We start from the raw sequence: 18,676 nt of genomic DNA, 5'->3' as shown, positions 1-18,676 counted from the left end.
TGAGGGGGGTTATGCATTCCTTTTCCATCACAGCTACTGATTTGTATTTACCACGGTGCAGGAATTTATGGAAGGAAGGAATCAATGCTTTATTGATATCCAAAAACCCTATATGATGGATGTGCTAATTACATGCTTTTCTCCCAGATCCTCTTTATTATACACAAACAAATGGCCCCGGTGCTACAATGAACACAGGTAAAACGTGCAGTGGAGCTGAACTCCTCAGAGGTGATGCAAGTGAGGGAGACCTTGCTTATGCCGGGGCAGAGACCTCAGCCTTTTGTTTAGCTTCTTCTCAATATGGAATTTAGGTTTCCCATTGCCTATGATTCCATTTCCATTTTATGGAAATCAGCTCCCTTGTTAGGGACGGGGGGGGACAACTCTCACAGCCATGCTGCGGGCTCCTGGCTGCTACAGCATCTATCAGCTCCCAAAAATACTGAGCAGGGTGTGCATTTGCTCCACCTTGCTAACAGAGGACATGCACAGGGTGAAAAATGAACAGGTTTTTTTTCCAACTCTCTGCTAAAGCGGTGAGCATGTGGAGTAGACGGGCAGGGGTGGGTGGTCATCTCCTCTCCTTCCTCTCCCACTGAAGGGACGAAGGCGAGCTGGGTGCCATGACGTGTATTGTGTGTAGGGATGTGTGTAAAAAAATCCGTATCCCAGATGCAAATCACAGCTTGAGGCAGGCACGCGTCACCCTGTCCCTGCCTGACAAGCCCTGTGCCAGCCTTCCTCCTGCAGGTCTGGGCAGGGAAGGATGATGGCTCTGCTTTATGCGAGGAGGCAGCTGTGCTCCAGGGTCTGCTCTCTGCATGAGGAATGTGGGGTTTTACCAGAGCAGTGAAAGGATCTTCTCGGCACAGGACCTGGAATAGATGCAAGAGGTGGTAGCACCATAGAAGAGAAGGTAGGATAAAGCACGGAGCCTGAAGCATCATACCAGCGTGCCACCTGCCAGAAACTCGCAGCACAGCTTGGTTTTTCACAACGAGGACTTTGTGATCTTGGAAGCCAGGGGAAAAGCTCTCAGCCACCAGCATCATGCCCCGTTGAGAGGATGCTTTGGCAGGGAGCTGCCACCCACGTAGCTCCAGGCTTCATCAGCAGGCAAAGCCTGGCCCATCCCGGGAGTCCCTGACTTTAGAGGGGCTTGGTGGTGTCCCGCAGGGATGTTTGGTAAAGGCAACATGCCTAGGCTCCCCCTGTTCCCCATGCCCCTTGCCCTTGGGAGGGCACACACATCCTCAGCCCACAGCCTGCTCCTCCTCTGTAGACAGGTGTCTCCTGTGGTAAAATGCACAGCCACAAACAAACCAGCTCTTAATTGCCTCTTTCTCCTTTTGTTGTGGAGGAAAAAAAAAAAAAAAGTAATCATAGCTTTAGCTCGCAGGGATCCCTTCAGATGCTCCTTTCAGGCTGGCTGGGGTTTGGTGTGCACAGTGGCTTCTGCCCTCCGCAGAGGGACAATGACAGGTCTCCAAGCTGACCAGAGGATGGATATGATAATTACAGAGAGATATTTTTTCTCTGCTCGGCACTGCTGGTCACAGCCTGTTATTGTGCTTCTGCGATCCCAGTGCAGGATGTGGGGCTGACCCACATGTGCAGCTCATGCAAAGGCCCTGCATGATTTCCTTTAGTGCTTGGTGCCTGTAGTGCTTCTGTTTTTGCCTGCTCTGCAGCCAGGGGCTGGGAGAATGGTCCGAATTTGGCCCAGCTCATTCTGGGGTGAGCAGGGCTCTCCCAGCCCTGCACTGCTTCATGTCTGCAGAGGGCGGTTGGTGCATCCGGCACAAGGACATTGGCATCTCCCGAGCCCCGGTCCTGCCCTCTCCCAGGCTGCTGGGGACCAGCAACCGAATAAACATCACCCTGCAGAGCAGGTGCAGCATTTCTGAGCCCAGCATCCCCCTCCTCAGTGTTTCCATGCCAGGCTCCTAAACCCTCCACGAGTGCCTTGCATGAAACCTGCTCCCACGCCTGCCAAAGCGAGGGGGTGGAAGGAAGGATCAGGCCCTCAGTGCAGTCGTTCTTTAAAAAAAAGGCAAGGAAAAACTAAGAGAGACCTAGAAGGAGCTGCAAGTGCTCTAGAGAAGAAACACAGCAAGGCAGGGAGGCCTGTCTCACCATGGAGACGAGATGGAGGGCGTGGGGAGGCTGCGCGCTTTGGTTAATTTGCTGCGAGTACTTTTCCCAAGCTATTCAGGGAGGGTTTCATGCTGCCAGCCTGCCCCTGTGCCTGTCCCTTGCTGAACGCTGGCAGGCTCAGAGCAGGCGACGCTTCCCCACGGCGAAGGGTGACACAGCCAGCCTGACGGAGCCGAACAGCTTCTGGCGGAGAGCAGCGGGGAGGATGAGTTTTTTGTAAATATTGCGGTCTGCTTACGAGGCTGGGTGCTAATCACGCACTGGAGAAGAACTATTATTTTTTATTTGCAAGCAAAAGAGCCAAGCTGCTTCTGCCTTTCCCCCACTTCCCGGGTTGAACTGGGGCTTCATCCCCCCTGCACAGGCGAGGAGGCTGCGGGGACCCCAGACCCGCTCACAGGGCCCCTCAGCAGGCAGCCCCCGGCAGAGCGGACACTTGCAGGCATGTTCCCGGCTCCAACACAGCTGAGCCCATCTCCGCTCTGGTACTGGGCAGAGACCGAGGCCCCACCGCCGCTCTCGCATGGGCTGGGATGCAGGGATCCCCTCCTGCTCCGTGCAGGGCTATGGTGTGGCTGCGCTCCCACACTTGGACCCTGACCCCCTTCTTGTACCCACAGCCCAGCGGCAGGGACATTGCTGTGGTTTGGTGGCCCGGTGGGAGGGTGGTGGTGGCCACGTCCAGGCACTCCTGTGACGCTCCAGCTTGCTGCCCTGGCTGTGTTGAGGCTTTTTTCACCCTGAGTAAAACCTCCGGCAGCCAGTGAGGCTGTGAAGGGAGTAAGAGAATAAAAACCAGCTTATTTTTGGGGCTGATAGAAGGTCTTTTTCCCACAGCTCCCGCATTTCGCCCTGCAAGCCCCAGGATGGAAAGACGTGTGTGTGCATCGCTCGCAGGCTGCACGGGTGAGGCTGCAGTGCCCGGGAACCGGCCAGGAGACCGCGAGCAGCCCTGCGGATGGACCAGGTCACGCGCGGGATGACGAGCCTTCGTCCCCATCCTCGCTCCCGGGGCACTGAGAGGCATGCGTCCAGCACACAGTGCTTGGGAGGCAGCGCGGGACCTCGAAAACCCCGGCTGGCTGCTTGCCCCTCTCCGCCTCAGCGTGCCCACCTGCAGGAGGGGGTCACGCCGTGGGCCGAGGGGAGCAACGTGGCCTAGGCCGAAGCGGCCGGTAGCCGGAGGAGGGGAGGGGGTGAGGGCACGGCCGGGGTGGCCAAGGTTTGCTTCCCCGGGGGGACGCAGGGCTGCCATTTGCTGAGGCCGGGGGTGGAGGAGGGAGATGGACTCGACAGCTGTGCCAGGGAAGGGAGGAAAAAACTTTCCGCCCGAAGTAGATACCGGGCTAAATATAAACCGCTTTTGGGCCGGCGCCCGGCCGGGACCCCCGGGGCGGCGGGCAGGGCGGGCACGGCCACGGCCACGGCCACCTCCCTGCCCCCGCACCCCGGGGGCCGCTGGCTGCCATCCCGCCCGGGCTGCCGAGGGATCCCCCTCCCGCCACTCCGGCCCGGAGCCGCCGGCGGCCTGCGAGTGCCCTCCAGCGGCAGCGGGGAGACGGCGGGGATCCCCCCACCCCCGGCCCGGCAGCCGCGGGAGCGGTGGCCCCGGCTCCCGGGACAGGAGCTCGGGGGTCCCAGCCAAGCGCGGAGGTGGAGTTGGGGGAAGGGGGTGCTTGGGGCGAGAGCTTATGTTTGGCAAAGGTTATAAAAATGTTGAGGGTGCGGGCAGCCCCCTCGCCAGGGGTTTCTGTTTAATCGCCCTCAGCAGAGGTGTGGGCGGGGGTGGGGGGGTGTAAAGCCGAGCTCAGGGGACACGCTCCCCACTCCCCGACAGCCTTGACCTGCGGCTGGCCCGGAACCTTCGGGCGCAGCGCGCGTTTCCCGCCGGCCAGCCCGCCCGCGCGTACCGAGGTGTGAGGGGGACCGGCGCGGCGGGCGGACTTGGCGGGCCGCCATGGCGTCGCCCGCGCTGGCGGCAGCGGTGGCGGGGAGCGGCGGCGAGGCGAGCTCGGGCTCCGAGGAGACGGGAACGGCGCCGCCGGACCGCGACCTGGCCGTGCTTTTCGAGCAGGCGGCTGAGCGGCTGCCGGCGCTGATGCCCGCCGCCAGCAAGGAGCAGCTACTCTACCTGTACGCCCGCTACAAGCAGGTGAGGCGGGACCGGGGCGGCCCGGCCCGCGGCCTGGGACCGGGCACCCCGCGGCCAGCGCCTGGCTGATGCCGGGGCCTGGGGCCCGAGCGGAGGAGCGGGGCAGGGACTGGCCCGGGATCCGAGTGTCCGGGCCTGGGGCTCTCCCGGGGCCGCCGGCCAAGGGCCTGGGCGGCCCCCGCACAAAACGCGGCCGTGCCGAGTGGAAAAAGTTGTGTGTGTGGGTGTGGGAAGCCGGGGTGCGGGGAGCTTTCTGTCCAGCACGACGTTTGGTGCCGCTGGTGAGGGTAGATGAAGTCTAGAGGGACAGAGTCGTGCTAAATTCATCACTGGTTCTGGTTCCTCGCCTTTCCCCCGCTCGCCTCCGCTGCTGGGATTTCGGTTTGGCTTCAGTGGGCTGTACGATGGATTGCAGTTGGGGGTTGGTGTGGGGGATCTGACCTCTGTCGTTGACTGCCACGGGTCACCAGTGGGCTGGTGGCCTGCCTGAGTGCCTGCTGAGTCTTTGTGGAGTGGTTTGACTGGTAAATACAGCTGCCTCACCCGTGTTTGCCAGGCTCTCTGTGTATGCTGGGTGATGAGCATCCATCACTGGGAGGAGCTGGAAAAGGTGATGGAGTGGTTTGTAGTGCATGGCCAGCACTGGTGCTCACCTCCCTGTCAGAGACATTGGGGTCTGCAGTAACGACCCAGGTGTGAGCACTAAACCTTTAGAGTTTTGATGCAACCACATGAAGGGTGTCTGTGTGCAGATCTGTCTGTGGAGGTCCTTGGAGTGGACTGGGAAATTAAACTGGTTGGTTCTAGTTATACTGTTGAACGCGACTCCTTTTCCCATTCTGTTCTTGCGGACTGAGCGAGCTCTAGGATGCATCTTGTGGGAATACACAATGTGACTTCCTCCTCCTCCTGTGGGAGAAGTTCTGTAAAAGAAACAGAAAAAGCACTAATTAAGATACAAAGGACTAATAATCACCTAACCTGGAGAAACAGAAAAATTGTAGGTGTTGTTACACTTGGAAGTCTAAAGAGTAAAAGTACAAATGTGACTCAGATGTGTGGCAAGAGGTGCTGCCTTGACTTGAAAACTGAATGTGGAACTCAGTCCCATCTGTTTGGATTAATAGTTGGAGTTGGCTGTGCACATCTTCCCCATCATTTTCCTCCTATGTGGAATACCCTTGTCCTACTACTGCCACCTAGAAGTACTTTCATTTTTTAATGCAATATTTAATTATCCTCTAAGCTGGTAGCTCCTGGCTGTGGTTTGTGGACCATTAGTTGTATTAAAAGCAGACTGGTCATGTGAGGTTTTGTTTTCAGATTTTTTTTTTCCTAGTGCTTAAACAAGTCTCCAGGTTTCTCTTTCCCTTTTCAAGTAAAAGGAGAGTAGGAGAGCTTTTAAGAATGAAAAGACCATGCCTAGGATGAGAATAAAAGAAAGGTTTTTTTTCTCTTCTGTTTTTTTTTTTTTTTTATATTCTCAGGAAACTTGTTGCAAATAACCTTTTATTTTTCACTCTGTTGCAAATGCTTTGTAACAGTCCTAAGTGGAAATGGGACAACATTAATTGCATATCAACCTGAGATTGTCAACAGACTCCAGAGGGTTTCCTAGTGCTAGCTCTGTAAGACCAACAAGGTGTTTAATGTTAAAAATTACTTAAATCAGAAGCTATTTCACAACATTTTTGTTTCAAGTCAGAAGAAGCTGATAATTAACACTATGTCAGCACAGATTTCCAGTTTCCTTCAGTTGAGGGTAACAGGGCACTTCTGTCCTCTCCTTCTCTGTCCCTCTTGTCCCTGGCTGAGCAGGATGCAAAAGCCAAGTGCCTTTGTGCTCTTTGGTTTCAGGCTGTGCTGGGCTCCTGGGTTTCCATCCCTTTGGCTGCCCAGCGCAGTCCCTGTTACAGAGCACCTGGGAGGGCAGTGCTGGTGGTGGAGATGGGAGAAGTTTGCTAGCACAGCTACTGCAGGATTATGCTCTGCTAACTTTGAGTTTTGCAGCGTTTTGTACTCTAAATCAAAACCAGGGCGCTTAATGTGAGTTTTCTCAGTTTAATTATAGCAGCTGTATCTGTATGCATAATGGGCTGCTAATATATTACGCCAGCGGACAGCAGTATTGCTAGCGCACAAAAGGTGCTGACTCAGATCTGTCCACTGTCCTTGATTTGGCATCCTTGTCTTTCCTTAGTTTAGTGTTTTATGTCACTGAGGGCTTTGATTTAAGATACAGCACCATCATAAAAGAGGTGACAGTAACAGCTGAGCTCTCTGTTAAAATACTGTATATTATTTATTTCAAACTGTTTGGGTATATAGGCATTTTCCTGGAATTTTATTACCTTTTATTGGAGGCCATTTCAGGATTTTATTACTTTTCTCTATGATTTTGTTTATGTGTCAGAGACTTGAAAATAACGGAATTGCTTAGTTGTCATCTCCAGTGAGGGTTTTAGAAGATGTTGCTGAGTTTACGACTCTGCCCTGGAACAGAAGGAAGAGCAGACTCGTTGGTAGGGCTCTGGGCTGGGACTGATTTTCTGTTTCCCCCCTACTTTCTGTGTGGCTTTGGGCAAATTGCTTGTCTTTGCCTTCAGTCTGTAGTGGTGAAGCGAAGATAGCTCTTGCCTGTCGTGTTGAGGACGCAAAAAAACCCTCAGATTCAGAAGCTGTAGTAATGGAGACCAATGTACTGGTCATCACAGAGAGCAGAAGGAATCCAGAACTAGCTGGAAATGATCAGAGTGAAAAAAAACTGCCCTGCCAGAAGGATGTGCTGGGGCCTAAGTAAAGGCTGAGAGGTGCAGGCAAGCTGGAAACTCAGTGCTTCTGGCAAAACAGGGCTTATACTGTCTCTGGTGAGTGTAGGCTCAAGAATATAATCCCATTTTCTGCATGACTTCTTTCAAATATTATAGAACATGATGCTACAAATCTGCCCTGAACACAGGAGTTTCTGCCTGCAGCTTCCTGTTGCATAGCGTGGTGCGATGGTGCTGACTCAGTGTTACCAGCGTCGCTCTCTCCGTGTCTCTGGGACATACAGTCCTCTTGGTCGTCAGGGCTAGGACCTCTTACCTTCTGTAGTTGATGTTTGCTTGTTCTTCCTTACACCCCACTTTCAGTCAGCTGAGTGCAGGGCTTTACCGTGGGGTGGGGCAGAGCTTTAGGCAGGAACAAGCAGAAATTCCTGTCTTGCCAACGAAATTCAGCTTACTCTGCATATGTACAGTTAGAGTTCAGTCCTGCTGGCCATGAAAGTGAGTTCTGCTCCTGATACTGCTCCATAGGGAGGCTGCAAATATGATTCACCTTACAGGATTTATGATCAGGTAAGAATATTTGGCTGGAACTCCCTGCTGTATAAATGTATTAGTTTAAAAATCAGCGAAGAGGGATTTTCCCACTGTCACCAGGGCCAGGGGGATGGATCAGTTGTGGAGTAATGTGTAAGGAGAATCTCAAGGTTTCTCACTCTGGACCAGCAACTGAAGCTGTATGGGGATGGTATGCAGTGCAAATGCATCTCTGAGCATCTGACTGTCCAAGCGCTCTTCTGAATGTTGTGACCTTCAACTCTCAGGTGAAGGCTTTATCCAAGGCTTCTAAATTTCCATTTTGGCCAGAAATGGAGATGTCTGCAGACATTTCCCATTCAGAGCTGCCTGGGTCGTTTTTGTACGATTCACAAGTATAATACCTGCAGGTGACTCTGCGTGCAGAAGCAATACTGGGAAAGTATTTAATGCATTCTGGCTGTCTTCTTTTTTTAATGCAGATGATGAACTGTAAATGAGGAGAGCTAAGCATCAAGTGACCGGTCAGCCCCCTGGAGACCATCACTAATTATTTTCTGGACACAGAATGAGAAACTCTTGACTTGAAATACTAATATGGGCTCTTGTCTTTCTGCTGGTTAGGGAGAAAAACTGCTTTTGAGGCCGTGCAGGGAAGTAGCAGGGGGACAGAGTCCTTCACAAAATTTTGCCCATTGGCATATTTAGCTCAAACTCCCCTACCTCAGCTGTCAGGCTCGAGTCCTCTCTAATGTTAGATTCCTGGTTGGTTTCTGATGCATTAAGGAGTCTTGCAGGAGAAAGAGGGAAGCCAAAGCTTTTTATTCTTTCCAACAAAACCACTGCAAGCCTTTTTAATATATCTTAAAATAGCAAACAGGGCGCAAGTGCACTTTTTCCCTCTCTTGATGGATGAAATTTAACTACTGTTCCTTGATTTGTATCACTATCAATGTTACTAACAGTCTTCCGTGATGCTAGAACAGCCTTTGAATGCCAAATCTAAAGAGAGGAAACTACTGTCATGTTTTGATGATGGCAGTGGAAAATTAATATTAAGAGATTTTTATTTGTTTTTTAATCCAACCTGGCCAATTTTTGCAGGTTAGATGTTGAACTGAAGAATTGCCAAGCAGGCATTTTCCTTATAGATAATGAGTTTTCATTTTATTTCCATGTTTGTTTTGCTTTTTAAAACAAGTGGTCTAATTCACCTCTGAGCACAGCAGAAAATATTTACACTACATGAATTGTGACTGATTTATAGGACTTAACTGTTGCTAGCCCTTTCTCCCATTTCTCTGTGAAACGCGATATGTTATTTTGAAGGCCAGCTAAGATGTCCTAATTTGAATGAGTTGCTCACTGGGAGACAGTCACATGTACAGAAAATTAATTTCAATTTCAGTCACTCATATCCTCTTACACTTTAAATGAGAACATAGTGTAACTAATAAATATCTCTCAGCATGGGCATGCTCTCTTTAAAGCCTGATTAATGATTCCATCCTCAGCAAAAAAATCCCCACCCTGTTAAGGTGAAGAATTGTTAGTTGATTTAAGCACTTCACCTGCCTGAACACTTGAGCATATTTCATAAAACGTTTGATGAATGCAGTTTAGTTTTGCTTGGCTAACAAAATGTTCAACCAGCAGCCTTTGCCCACCTCCAGAACATACCTATGTTCCCTCCCTGGAGTCCATTTAAATCCCCCATCCGTGCTGGGCTTCCTTCGCAGTGGGCTGTGCACTGTCTTACAGGGGCTTGCTGTGATAACTGCTTCCCAGGGGCTGTTGCATTTAGAGCTGTGGTTCTGCTCTGGCTCCTGCAGTCTTTCGTCTGCCATCTCTGTGGGACATACAGCACTTTAAAAAAAAAAAAAACAACAAAAAAAAAACCAAAAAAAACCCTCAAACAAACCACCCCACACTCATGTTTTGTGTAAATTCATTCTCTATCACAATGATGTTTTCAATTAGATTCATTTTACCAGTGATGCCTGTGTGCAAAGGACTTTATTTTCTGTGAGAAAGGGGCACTGATGACAGCCAGGTCTGATGGGTCCTGGCCTGTATTCCGTGACTTTTCCAGGCAGGGACAAAGGTGCATTCACTTACTCATTCTGCTGAGCTGGCTTCAACAAAATATGTTACCCAAATCTCAACCTGCTAGTTGTTCCATTCTTGAGGCATTTGTCAGCTCTGGCCTTGTTGCAGGAACATGGTTGTGCCTTTGGAGCCCCATAGCCTCTGTCAGCTGTCTGTGTTCTCCTTTGTGGGCGAGCTTACAGAGAAGACACAACTGCTAGACTTCCCTGCAGTGAGGGGAAGGGCTTTGTATTTGTCCCATCAGCACGCCAACCTATGGAAAACAGCCTGAATCTCATTGGCACCAAGTCCATTTTACACTACCTGTAACACTTTTTTTTTCCTGTGTATCCATCCACCAGTTCTGGCTCGTTCCCTTGCTTTCTTATGTTTCTTATTTTTCACCCCACACTTTAATTTCTGTCTTCCTTCTGACAGACTGGTTCATCTCTGGCACTCAGGCCTTGACCTGTCTCTCAGGCAGCGCTTCCTATGCGGCCAGATGCCTCGGAGCAAATTCAGATGCTGCTTGGCATTCCTTTGCTCTGAGTTTGTCCCCTTACCTTCCAGAGGACTTTGAAAATAATTAAGCAAAGTCTGTTTACTGGAGTTTTGTGGGGGAGCAGGTGAATTTCAGCCTTAATGAATAACCATCTCTGTAGAAACCATAATCAACAGAATTTTTCTGATACTGGTGGAGAAGAAGCATTTCACTGGGTAATAAACATAACATTAAGTGAGAAATCACTTGCTGGTTACCCTTGTTGGGTAATGGATGCAAAAGAAATGAGCTCCATAACAAAAATGCTTCCCTTGCATCACACAGAAAACACAGGGATACAGAGGCACTAATAACTGCGAGAGCACTAGGATGAGGGTAAAAGGATGTTGAGTTGTGTCAGTTCTCTCCATCAAAATAACTTCCTCTGGCACAAGAACAAAATTACCCTGAAACCATCAGAACCCATATTTCCTTATGCAAGTCTCCTTCCCTTTGCTTGATTCTAACAGAAGGAAATTTATTTTCTTTAGGTGAAATTTGGAACATGTAACACTCCCAAGCCAAGCTTCTTTGATTTTGAGGGAAAGCAGAAATGGTAAGAGGAAATCCTTGTAATTCCTAGCAATTTCTCGCTCTTTTTGTTGCATCTTCTCTCATCTGTTGACAGATTCTGGACATAGAGGATGTCAATTCTAAGAGTCTGCCACTAAAATGGCTTTAAAATGCTTTGTTTAATAGGGAAATGTTTGCTTCTGTACCTGATGTAGACATGAAATACCAGGCTCCTGTATTTACCTTGTATGCAGGCGAATTCTGGATGAACACCAAAAATTTTGTGGAAAAAAAAGCTACAGCTTTACAATCAGCTTTACTTTGTGAACACAAACTGTTCCAGCCTGGATCAGTATCCCCTGAAAGATCCTTTCACAGCAGAGTGCTGCACTGACAGTGGCCATTCATGGCTTCAGAGAAAAGTTGACCATTTCAGACTGAATGAAAGATGGCTTTGCACCCTCTGAAAGTATTTAGATTAATCTGTTCACTGTGTTCCACTGATGACATTATAAAAACACATTGTGCTGTCTCTGAGTGGCTCACTGATGTTTTGCTTTCTCTCCTAGGGAGGCTTGGAAAGCCCTAGGAGATACCAGCCCTCATCAAGCTATGCAGGAGTATGTTGCTACAGTGAAAAAACTGGACCCCAGTTGGAATCCACAGGTAGGAAACATAAAAATATTGTTCAGAAAACAAACCAACGTTTCTCTTTGTAAAGCTGACAGTGGTTCGGTTTCACACGGACTTTAATTGCTGCATGGCAAACTTCATTTTGAGCAGATTAAAGTCTAAATTCATTTTTTAAATTCTCCTTTTGTTATGACTGAAACATGAAGAACCATCTCTCTCATTCATCATTATCTTCATTACTGTGAGCGCATGCACAGGGTTGGTTTGGCTATAGTGATCTAATTTATTTTGCTTTTATTGGTTCATGCTGTATTTAGCATGTAAAGATACTTTTTATCCTTTTCTCATCTTTCTCTTTTCAACTACTATTTAAATGTTGATCAATACAAAGTAATCTCCATGAAAGTGACATGAACTGAATGATCAATTCTAAAAATGTTTTCTTTTTGTTTCCATGCAGCAAATTACCAAATCTGATTATGATTAGGTACTCTAACATAACAAGTGTATTTTTAAGTCCTGTATGTGTGTGTTATAGGGAGACTGTACCGTCATTTTAATTAATCTGTCTCTCATCCACCAGGTTTATTACTTGATTGAATATTTAAGGATATCTCCCTGTTTATAGACTGATCTCTATAAAATTTTTAAAGAGGATTGCTCTTTAGAAAAAGTATTGCCTTTGATTGGAGAGAGAGAGTAGAGATATTTCACTAATAGCAAAATGCTGAAGGCATGGTAATTTCTTTTCATGGTAGGAAATTGATTCTTTTTTGGTCCTGTGCTTTGGAAGCAAAATCTTGTGTGAGCATAAGTCTATGAATCAAGAATTTGATTCTCAGTTGTCCTTTGATGCTGTTCTGGAGACTAAAAAGTAATTGTCTTTTCTTCAGTAGTTCATGTTTCATGACGTTTCTTGTTGCAGCAAAGAAATATTTAGAAGAAACTTTTTAATGCCCTTAGGGAAAATAGTTTTATATGCTGTACAGTGCAGTTAGCAGAAGCCAGCTGCATGCTCTGTAAATTCTTGTCCAATCTAAAATTGTTGTACAGAAATAAAATATTTTTAAAAGAATATTTGTTAAACAATGACAAAAACCCACTTCCCTGAACCTTTTATGGATAGAGCTTATGCTCATAAAAAGACTTCTCATGTGTGGTGACAGGTTTAGCTTTGGGTGCTCCTCACTTTCTTGCCTCAGAGAAATGCTTATCTTCACAGGTGTGACCTTTGGGTTACAAAGCTGTCAGCTAGGAAAGTGGAATAATCTGTTAGTTTGAGTTTTAAAAGATATTTTAAAGAAGCCACATAGCAAACAGAATCGTTTGCAGCGCTGCTCCTCCCCTCTTCTCCTAAGGTGGGGAACGAATGCACATGAGCATGTTTCTTCTCATTGCTGTCTTTGCATAAGCCTGTCCCCAGGACTCAGCAGAAACTAGACCGTGCTGGGTAGTGCTGTTGCACCAGTGTGTTTGCTCATTCATGCTTCTCTCCATCTTCCCTTTTAGAATAGATGATGCAAGAAGTGTGGGCTTGCAGGAGGAGAGCAGCTTGAACAGAAGTTTCTGTGAAGATGGCAGGATCAAGCTGTCAGAGTGGTTTAAAGAAATGTGATTTTCCTTCTTCAAATACTTTTGTTGCAGTGTTTCAATAGATGTGCTTCTCTCACCCATGTATCTATGCATATATTTCTTGACTTTTTGAAGCCAATGATTCTTTTTTCCTCTGTGTGGTGTTAGTGCATGGAGCTATAATGCTGAGGAAAATCTGCAGAGCATTATCTGGTTTATTGTGCCTACACCACTGCACAGGTGCCACATTTCTTATCCTGACTCTTTCCTTTCCTGTGCCTTGCCTGTGACTGAGCTAGAAACCTGTTAAGATATCTGAGCGCTCTACATTGAAGGAACACGCTCAGATGCAGAAAGGCCTAGCAGAGGAAGTTACGTTGGCAGAGAATTAACTTAAAAGTTAGCATTAAAGTACAGGTGACCTTTTCTTTCAAAGAAGGCCCCTGTCCTTCCTACTATATCTACTATATAGTAGATATATCCTATCCTATATACCTGCCCTCAAGCCACCTTCTGGAGCCACGAGAGGGAGCTCTGTTCTTGAAAATGATGGAGATGCATGTGTCAGGGGATGGAGATAAAATTATAGCTATTTTAGTCTTCAAATTTCAAATTTGATTTATAGAAAAGATATGTGGGTACATTACAAGGTGTTTCATCACTGTCATTGTGTCTCTTTTACATGCTCATCTGCTGGGTTCCTTTGAATTTTTCTTAGGTTCAGTAGATCATGAATGAAATACTCCCAGTGTTTAGTTAAAAGCAGCATGAAGTACTCGGTACAAATTTGAAATTTCAGCTTTCAGATAATTTTGAATTAAATAGCAATTACAGTACAAGGGTGTCAAATTTCTCACTGTGCAGCTTCCTGAATTTTGCTATTGTAAAGCTTTCTCAATATTACCTACATCTCATCCCTTAGAGTTGTTCTTGTGTGTTACCTTAAATCCTTCTCAGTCTTCTGTTTCATATAATTGCAGTGAGTTTGTAATGTGTTGATCCTTTAGTACTAAATGTACAAAATTTAAACTTAGAAACACCTTATCTTTTTCATAGATCCATTTTTTTCCTCAGCAGATTTGCTGCTGTTCTGCAGCTTTCAGACTGTCAATATTTTTCTCAATAAATAGTGGCATAAATGCAGTATTTCTTATGCAGTCCAAATAGATCTACCTCATTCCTTTTTTTGATTCTTCATTAATTCGTTCTTTCATATTGACCTTACAGTTTCTGTATTAGTATATTTTCAGCATCAGACTGTAATTGCTATAATTTTGTGATTTTTGCTTGTTTAGATGGGGGGAAGCGGGGGAGTAAAAGTATTTTGATGCAGTAGGAGCACCCTGAATTTGTGTTCAGGAGCAAGAACACCAGTAGGAACCAAAGTCTGACCTGCTGCTTCCTATTCCTGCATGGAGTTTGGAGTACCTGCGCTTTATGAGGAGACAACTGAATGTGGAGAGGCAGTAGCTCAGCTGTTCTCAGCTCTGTGAAGCTGATATGCCACTTTTGACAGTAGAGGCATGTCTGTTAGCTCATTTCCATGGCTATTAGCAATGTGTTTTAGTTTCTTCTTCACCCTTCCTGCTAGCAGGTTGTCTGACAGTCATGCCTAATCTTTTCTTTCAGAGCTTTATCTGAAACCTGGGAAGAAATGATCATACTGCATTTATTTTCAGCAATTTTTCTTGTTTTGTAAAGCTATCTGCTTTAAAACAGCAGATAATTAAAGGATATTGAGATGAAATCCATTGTCTTTACATTCATGAAGCTGCAGGGATCTCTTTGCTGTATTTATCTCGAACCCAGAAGTCTAGAAGCAATAATCACAATTGCCTTTTTGGATGCTTTGCTGTTAGGTCTTCCTGTTTGTGTGGTCTTCCTGTGGTTTGTGTTGTAGGCTGTTTTGTTTCTTTTCCCAAGAACAGCTGTTAGGAGGTCAGGACCATACTCTTCCGTGCTTGTCTCCATTCTCCTCTTGATGCAGTCTTCCTTCGTCATCTTCTACCTTTTAGTGCATGTTTTGTTTCTTGTTCTTGTGAGTCATTCCTTTCAGTCTGAAGTTCCAGGCAGTGGAAAGGTAATTGCTTGGACCAGCTCAGCTCTATTTGCATATTTCAGAGACATCACCTGTCCTTCAAGTCTATTCACTCTTCCTCCAGAACAGAGAATAATTTATGAAGCAATTCTTTTGCTTTCTCTATCCTTAAACAGAAATGTTTCATGCCGTCAACACATCCCACTGCTCTGGGTCCTTTAGAGGGGTGTATGTGTCCTGGCTGCTTCGCTTCTCGTACGTTCACCTGTCATCTTTCTGCTTTACTGGCAGCAAATGACATGTTGCTTTCGGTGGCTTTTGCTGATGTGTGTGTAAGTTTGGCAATGATATTCATCTGCTCTCCCTGCCAGCCACCTGCAGCTTATTGCCTATGAGTGCTCGTCGCTCTGACCCTCATCTCACGCGGTGGCTTTGCGGTACCCGCTGTTGTGGTGCTATCCTGCAGCCTCAGCAGTGGGTTTGGTGACTTAGGGAGGTTCATTCTCACAAGCTGGTTGTCTTGCATCTTTTTGCAATAACTCTGTTCTCGTGTACATCACTCTCTACTGTGTAACTGGGCGCTTCTAGTACTTGCGGATTGAGACATTTTTAGTGGCTCTGTTTCCATTGCCCCAAGCGCTCTAAAATTCTAATCTCTGGCATGTATTTGATGTCACAAATCCCCATTGGCTTTAAGCATCTGGATTTTTCAAACCTCAGACTGACGTGGGAGTCTGTATCCGGAGGTGGGAGCAGGACTGTGCCTCTTTTTGCTCAGCAGCATTGTACACATCTCTTCAACTGAGTTCATGTCACAAGGGACGTGGGTGGAGGTGTGTACACGACCGCAGTGAGGCGGTTAGGAGTTGTTATTGATTGTTTCTTGTAACAAGATGGTTATATGGCACAGCTTGAACAATAAAAATAAATAATAAAAAAAGCATCCAGATTTGCTCATCAGCTTTAGCCTTCCATTTGCTGATTGCAGTTTTGGCATCTCTTGGTTCTAAATATTTCCTTTTCCTATTTCTTATATTGCACACTTACCAGTTCCAATCTTGTCACACTACTAACTTCAGTGGCATCCTTCCCCAGGCACTTAGAAGCTGCCTTTCTATTTGCTTGGGCTGCTGAAACTCAGAGGAGGACTTAATGATTTTTCTATTTCTATATTTAAAAAATGGCATCTTAACTTGTTTGACTTGACTTCACCAATAGTGCACTTAGTAAGATTTCTGCTGTGTAGTGAGGAAAGTTGCGTATTAGGATTCTGAAGAGCAGAGACGTGTCGCTAAGGCAAAGCAAGAAGAGAGCTTGAGTTAAAGAAAACAGACATTTGCCAAACATCTTTAAGCTCTGAAAGGTTTCCAATTAGAGTGCTGATGTTTGCAGGGGAGAAAGCCGCCCGTGTTTTTCAACTACTGTTCTGTCCTTGTTTGAGTTGAGGAGGATTTGTATCTCTGTACTCTGGACCAAGTAGTCAATAGGAGTAAAATACCTCTATGGCTGTGTTGGTGTGGGAGCTCCGAGTCACGGCACTCGGAGCAGCTGAGAGAGGACCCCTGGGGAACAGACAGTCTCCTGAAAAAGAAAACAAATTTCAGAGTGAATAAAATAGGAAATGCACTATTGCTGCAGGCTTAGAGCAGTCCAGTAAGCTGGAAAACCTGCAGGAATAAAGCAAATTGATTTGTCCAGTGGCCAGTGGGTGTTGTTGCAGGAAGCACTGCAGGGGGCAATATTTGATAAGGTGGGTGGCCAGGTACCCTATGCGCAGGGCTGGGCTCCATCCCTCCCTTTCTGTTGAAATGACTAAACTGTGGAAAAGAGAATTTGTGTTTTGAGGAGGCAGCAAAAAGCAGGAGAAACAATTTCTGATTTGTAGAGGAGCTGAGTTGGTATGTATGCTTTTTGCGGGCTGCACCATGTGTTACTGAAATATTTTAACAACTGATTCAAATTGATGAGCCTCTTGCCTTGGAGGTCCTACTTGAAGACAACTTAAAATTTCCATAGTGACACAAATACGAACTGTGTATGCAGTGACATCAAAACAGGTATTTGGAAATCCAAACTTGAATTTTTCTTAAGTGTAGAATCATTGCTCAAATTGGGCCTGTTCGTGTCTGGAGCAAGAAGCTTTGCTCTTTTGCAGTTTATAGGTCTTATGTTTGGTCAACTTCTAAGAATTACATTAGGGAACGGTACGTTGTACTGTAGTTTCAGGCTGAAACTTGCGGATTTCTTGCTTAGTACTGCAGGCCAACAGATTTTGTTCTGGAAATTAAGAAACGCGTTAGAAAAAACATGGTCTCTAAACAAAAGGAGTGCACCCATCATGTTTTCCTGTTTTGTCTATCAGTCAAACAGATGTCTCCCTGATAATCTGTCCAAGCAGCTACCGTTTGTGGTTGGGAAAGAGCAGCAGAGTGGTGTAGGCAGGATTACAAGGGGGATGGGAAAGGCAGCAAAAGACCTGTTTGGGTCTCTGCCTGTCATGCAGCAGCGTGCTCACATACCTGCTGCGCAGTTGGTTTGGGTAAACGTCTCAATTTATGACTTGCTGTACTGTGAGGTCAAAAACTTTGAAAATAGTGACTTTATTTCTTTTGTAGTATAAAAGCAATTTAGTTGCATCGTGTAAAGTGGGGACTAATCAAATTATGGCTGTGCTGCTTCAAGCTTGCTTTCCTGTGCTGTGCTAATGCAGCAGGCTGGGGAAAGGAGCCTCTTGTGTTCCTGCGAGCTACGCAGCACTGCTGCCAGCGTCTCCGCTCTTCGCTGCTCCCGTTCCTTTCTGGGTCTGTATAAATCCTTGTGTGTCAGTTCACCCTTAGTGAATTTCATGTTTGACTTTGTTTTTACCTGAATGTTAATAATTGCACTTAAAAACAAAAGCTGTAACAAAATGTAGAAAACAAACTGCACTGTTTTATATATATATATATGCACACATGCATGCATATATATATATATATTTTGAAAGCTCTTATTTCAGTGAATGACCATGTTGGAAGAAGCAAATCACTGAGATAATTCAAACTCTGATCAAGCTCTCTCCCTTTTAAAAAAAAAAAAAAAGCAACCAACCAAAACCCCAGCAAGCCTGTTTTTTTTGTTTTGTTTTTTTTTTTTTTATTCTTTTAATAGAAAAGGAAGCACTAGAATTAAGAACAAACCAAAAAACTGATTCACCCCAGGCTTTGGCGCATGTGAGACTGCAATGTTGTCTGGGTTCAGGCAGCCTTGGAGGCTGCAGAGTTTGGTTTTTTTGTGAACCACCCTGGGGTATGTGACTGGTTTATGTCCTGAGAGGGGTTAGATCTTAATACAGAGAGGGCTGCTTCTGCCCCACTGCCTTTTGCCAGCTGCATGAGGGACAGTCTCTAGCATGCAAGCAGAGTTAGTGGTAGATGCAGCCTTCTTGTGGGAGGGAGTAATCTGTGCTATGCATGGCTAACAGAAGCTCACAGCTGGTGTGCACCTTACTCATACGTGCAAGACTACAGGCAGAGTGCCCCACCTTAACTTATCCAAGTTGGAAAAATGACAGTTTATTAGCTGCGCAAATTAGGCCTTGAGTGTTTTGCCTTTGGAGTGTGCTTTCAGAACCGATTTTTATTACTAGCCAAGGGAATGTTTTCTTGTTCCTGTTGCGTAAGGCAGTAAAATAT

The 18,676-nt window shown here is 46.5% G+C and overlaps 1 protein-coding gene across 3 annotated transcripts in view; it reads left to right on the top strand.

Moving 5' to 3' along the window:
• Positions 1 to 4,072: 4,072 nt before the first annotated feature.
• Positions 4,073 to 18,676, top strand: part of ACBD6 (acyl-CoA binding domain containing 6) — an 88,057-nt gene continuing 73,453 nt past the window's right edge. Inside the window, exons 1-3 of one of the 3 annotated variants that reach the window (XM_086754107.1) lie at positions 4,073 to 4,312; positions 10,738 to 10,802; positions 11,329 to 11,425. In XM_086754107.1, the coding sequence (XP_086610233.1) occupies positions 4,118 to 4,312; positions 10,738 to 10,802; positions 11,329 to 11,425 (357 nt within the window). In that variant the 5' untranslated portion in view covers positions 4,073 to 4,117. The remainder of the gene's footprint in view (positions 4,313 to 10,737; positions 10,803 to 11,328; positions 11,426 to 18,676) is intronic. The other 2 variants (XR_015259284.1, XM_086754106.1) reach the window with 2 other exon arrangements.

The sequence above is a fragment of the Chlamydotis macqueenii genome, chromosome 8, assembly GCF_036417535.1.
Source record: "Chlamydotis macqueenii isolate bChlMac1 chromosome 8, bChlMac1.mat, whole genome shotgun sequence".
Classification (NCBI taxonomy): Eukaryota; Metazoa; Chordata; class Aves; order Otidiformes; family Otididae; genus Chlamydotis; species Chlamydotis macqueenii.
Note: the sequence above shows the minus strand (reverse complement) of the source record. Positions and strands in the feature narration are given on the sequence as shown.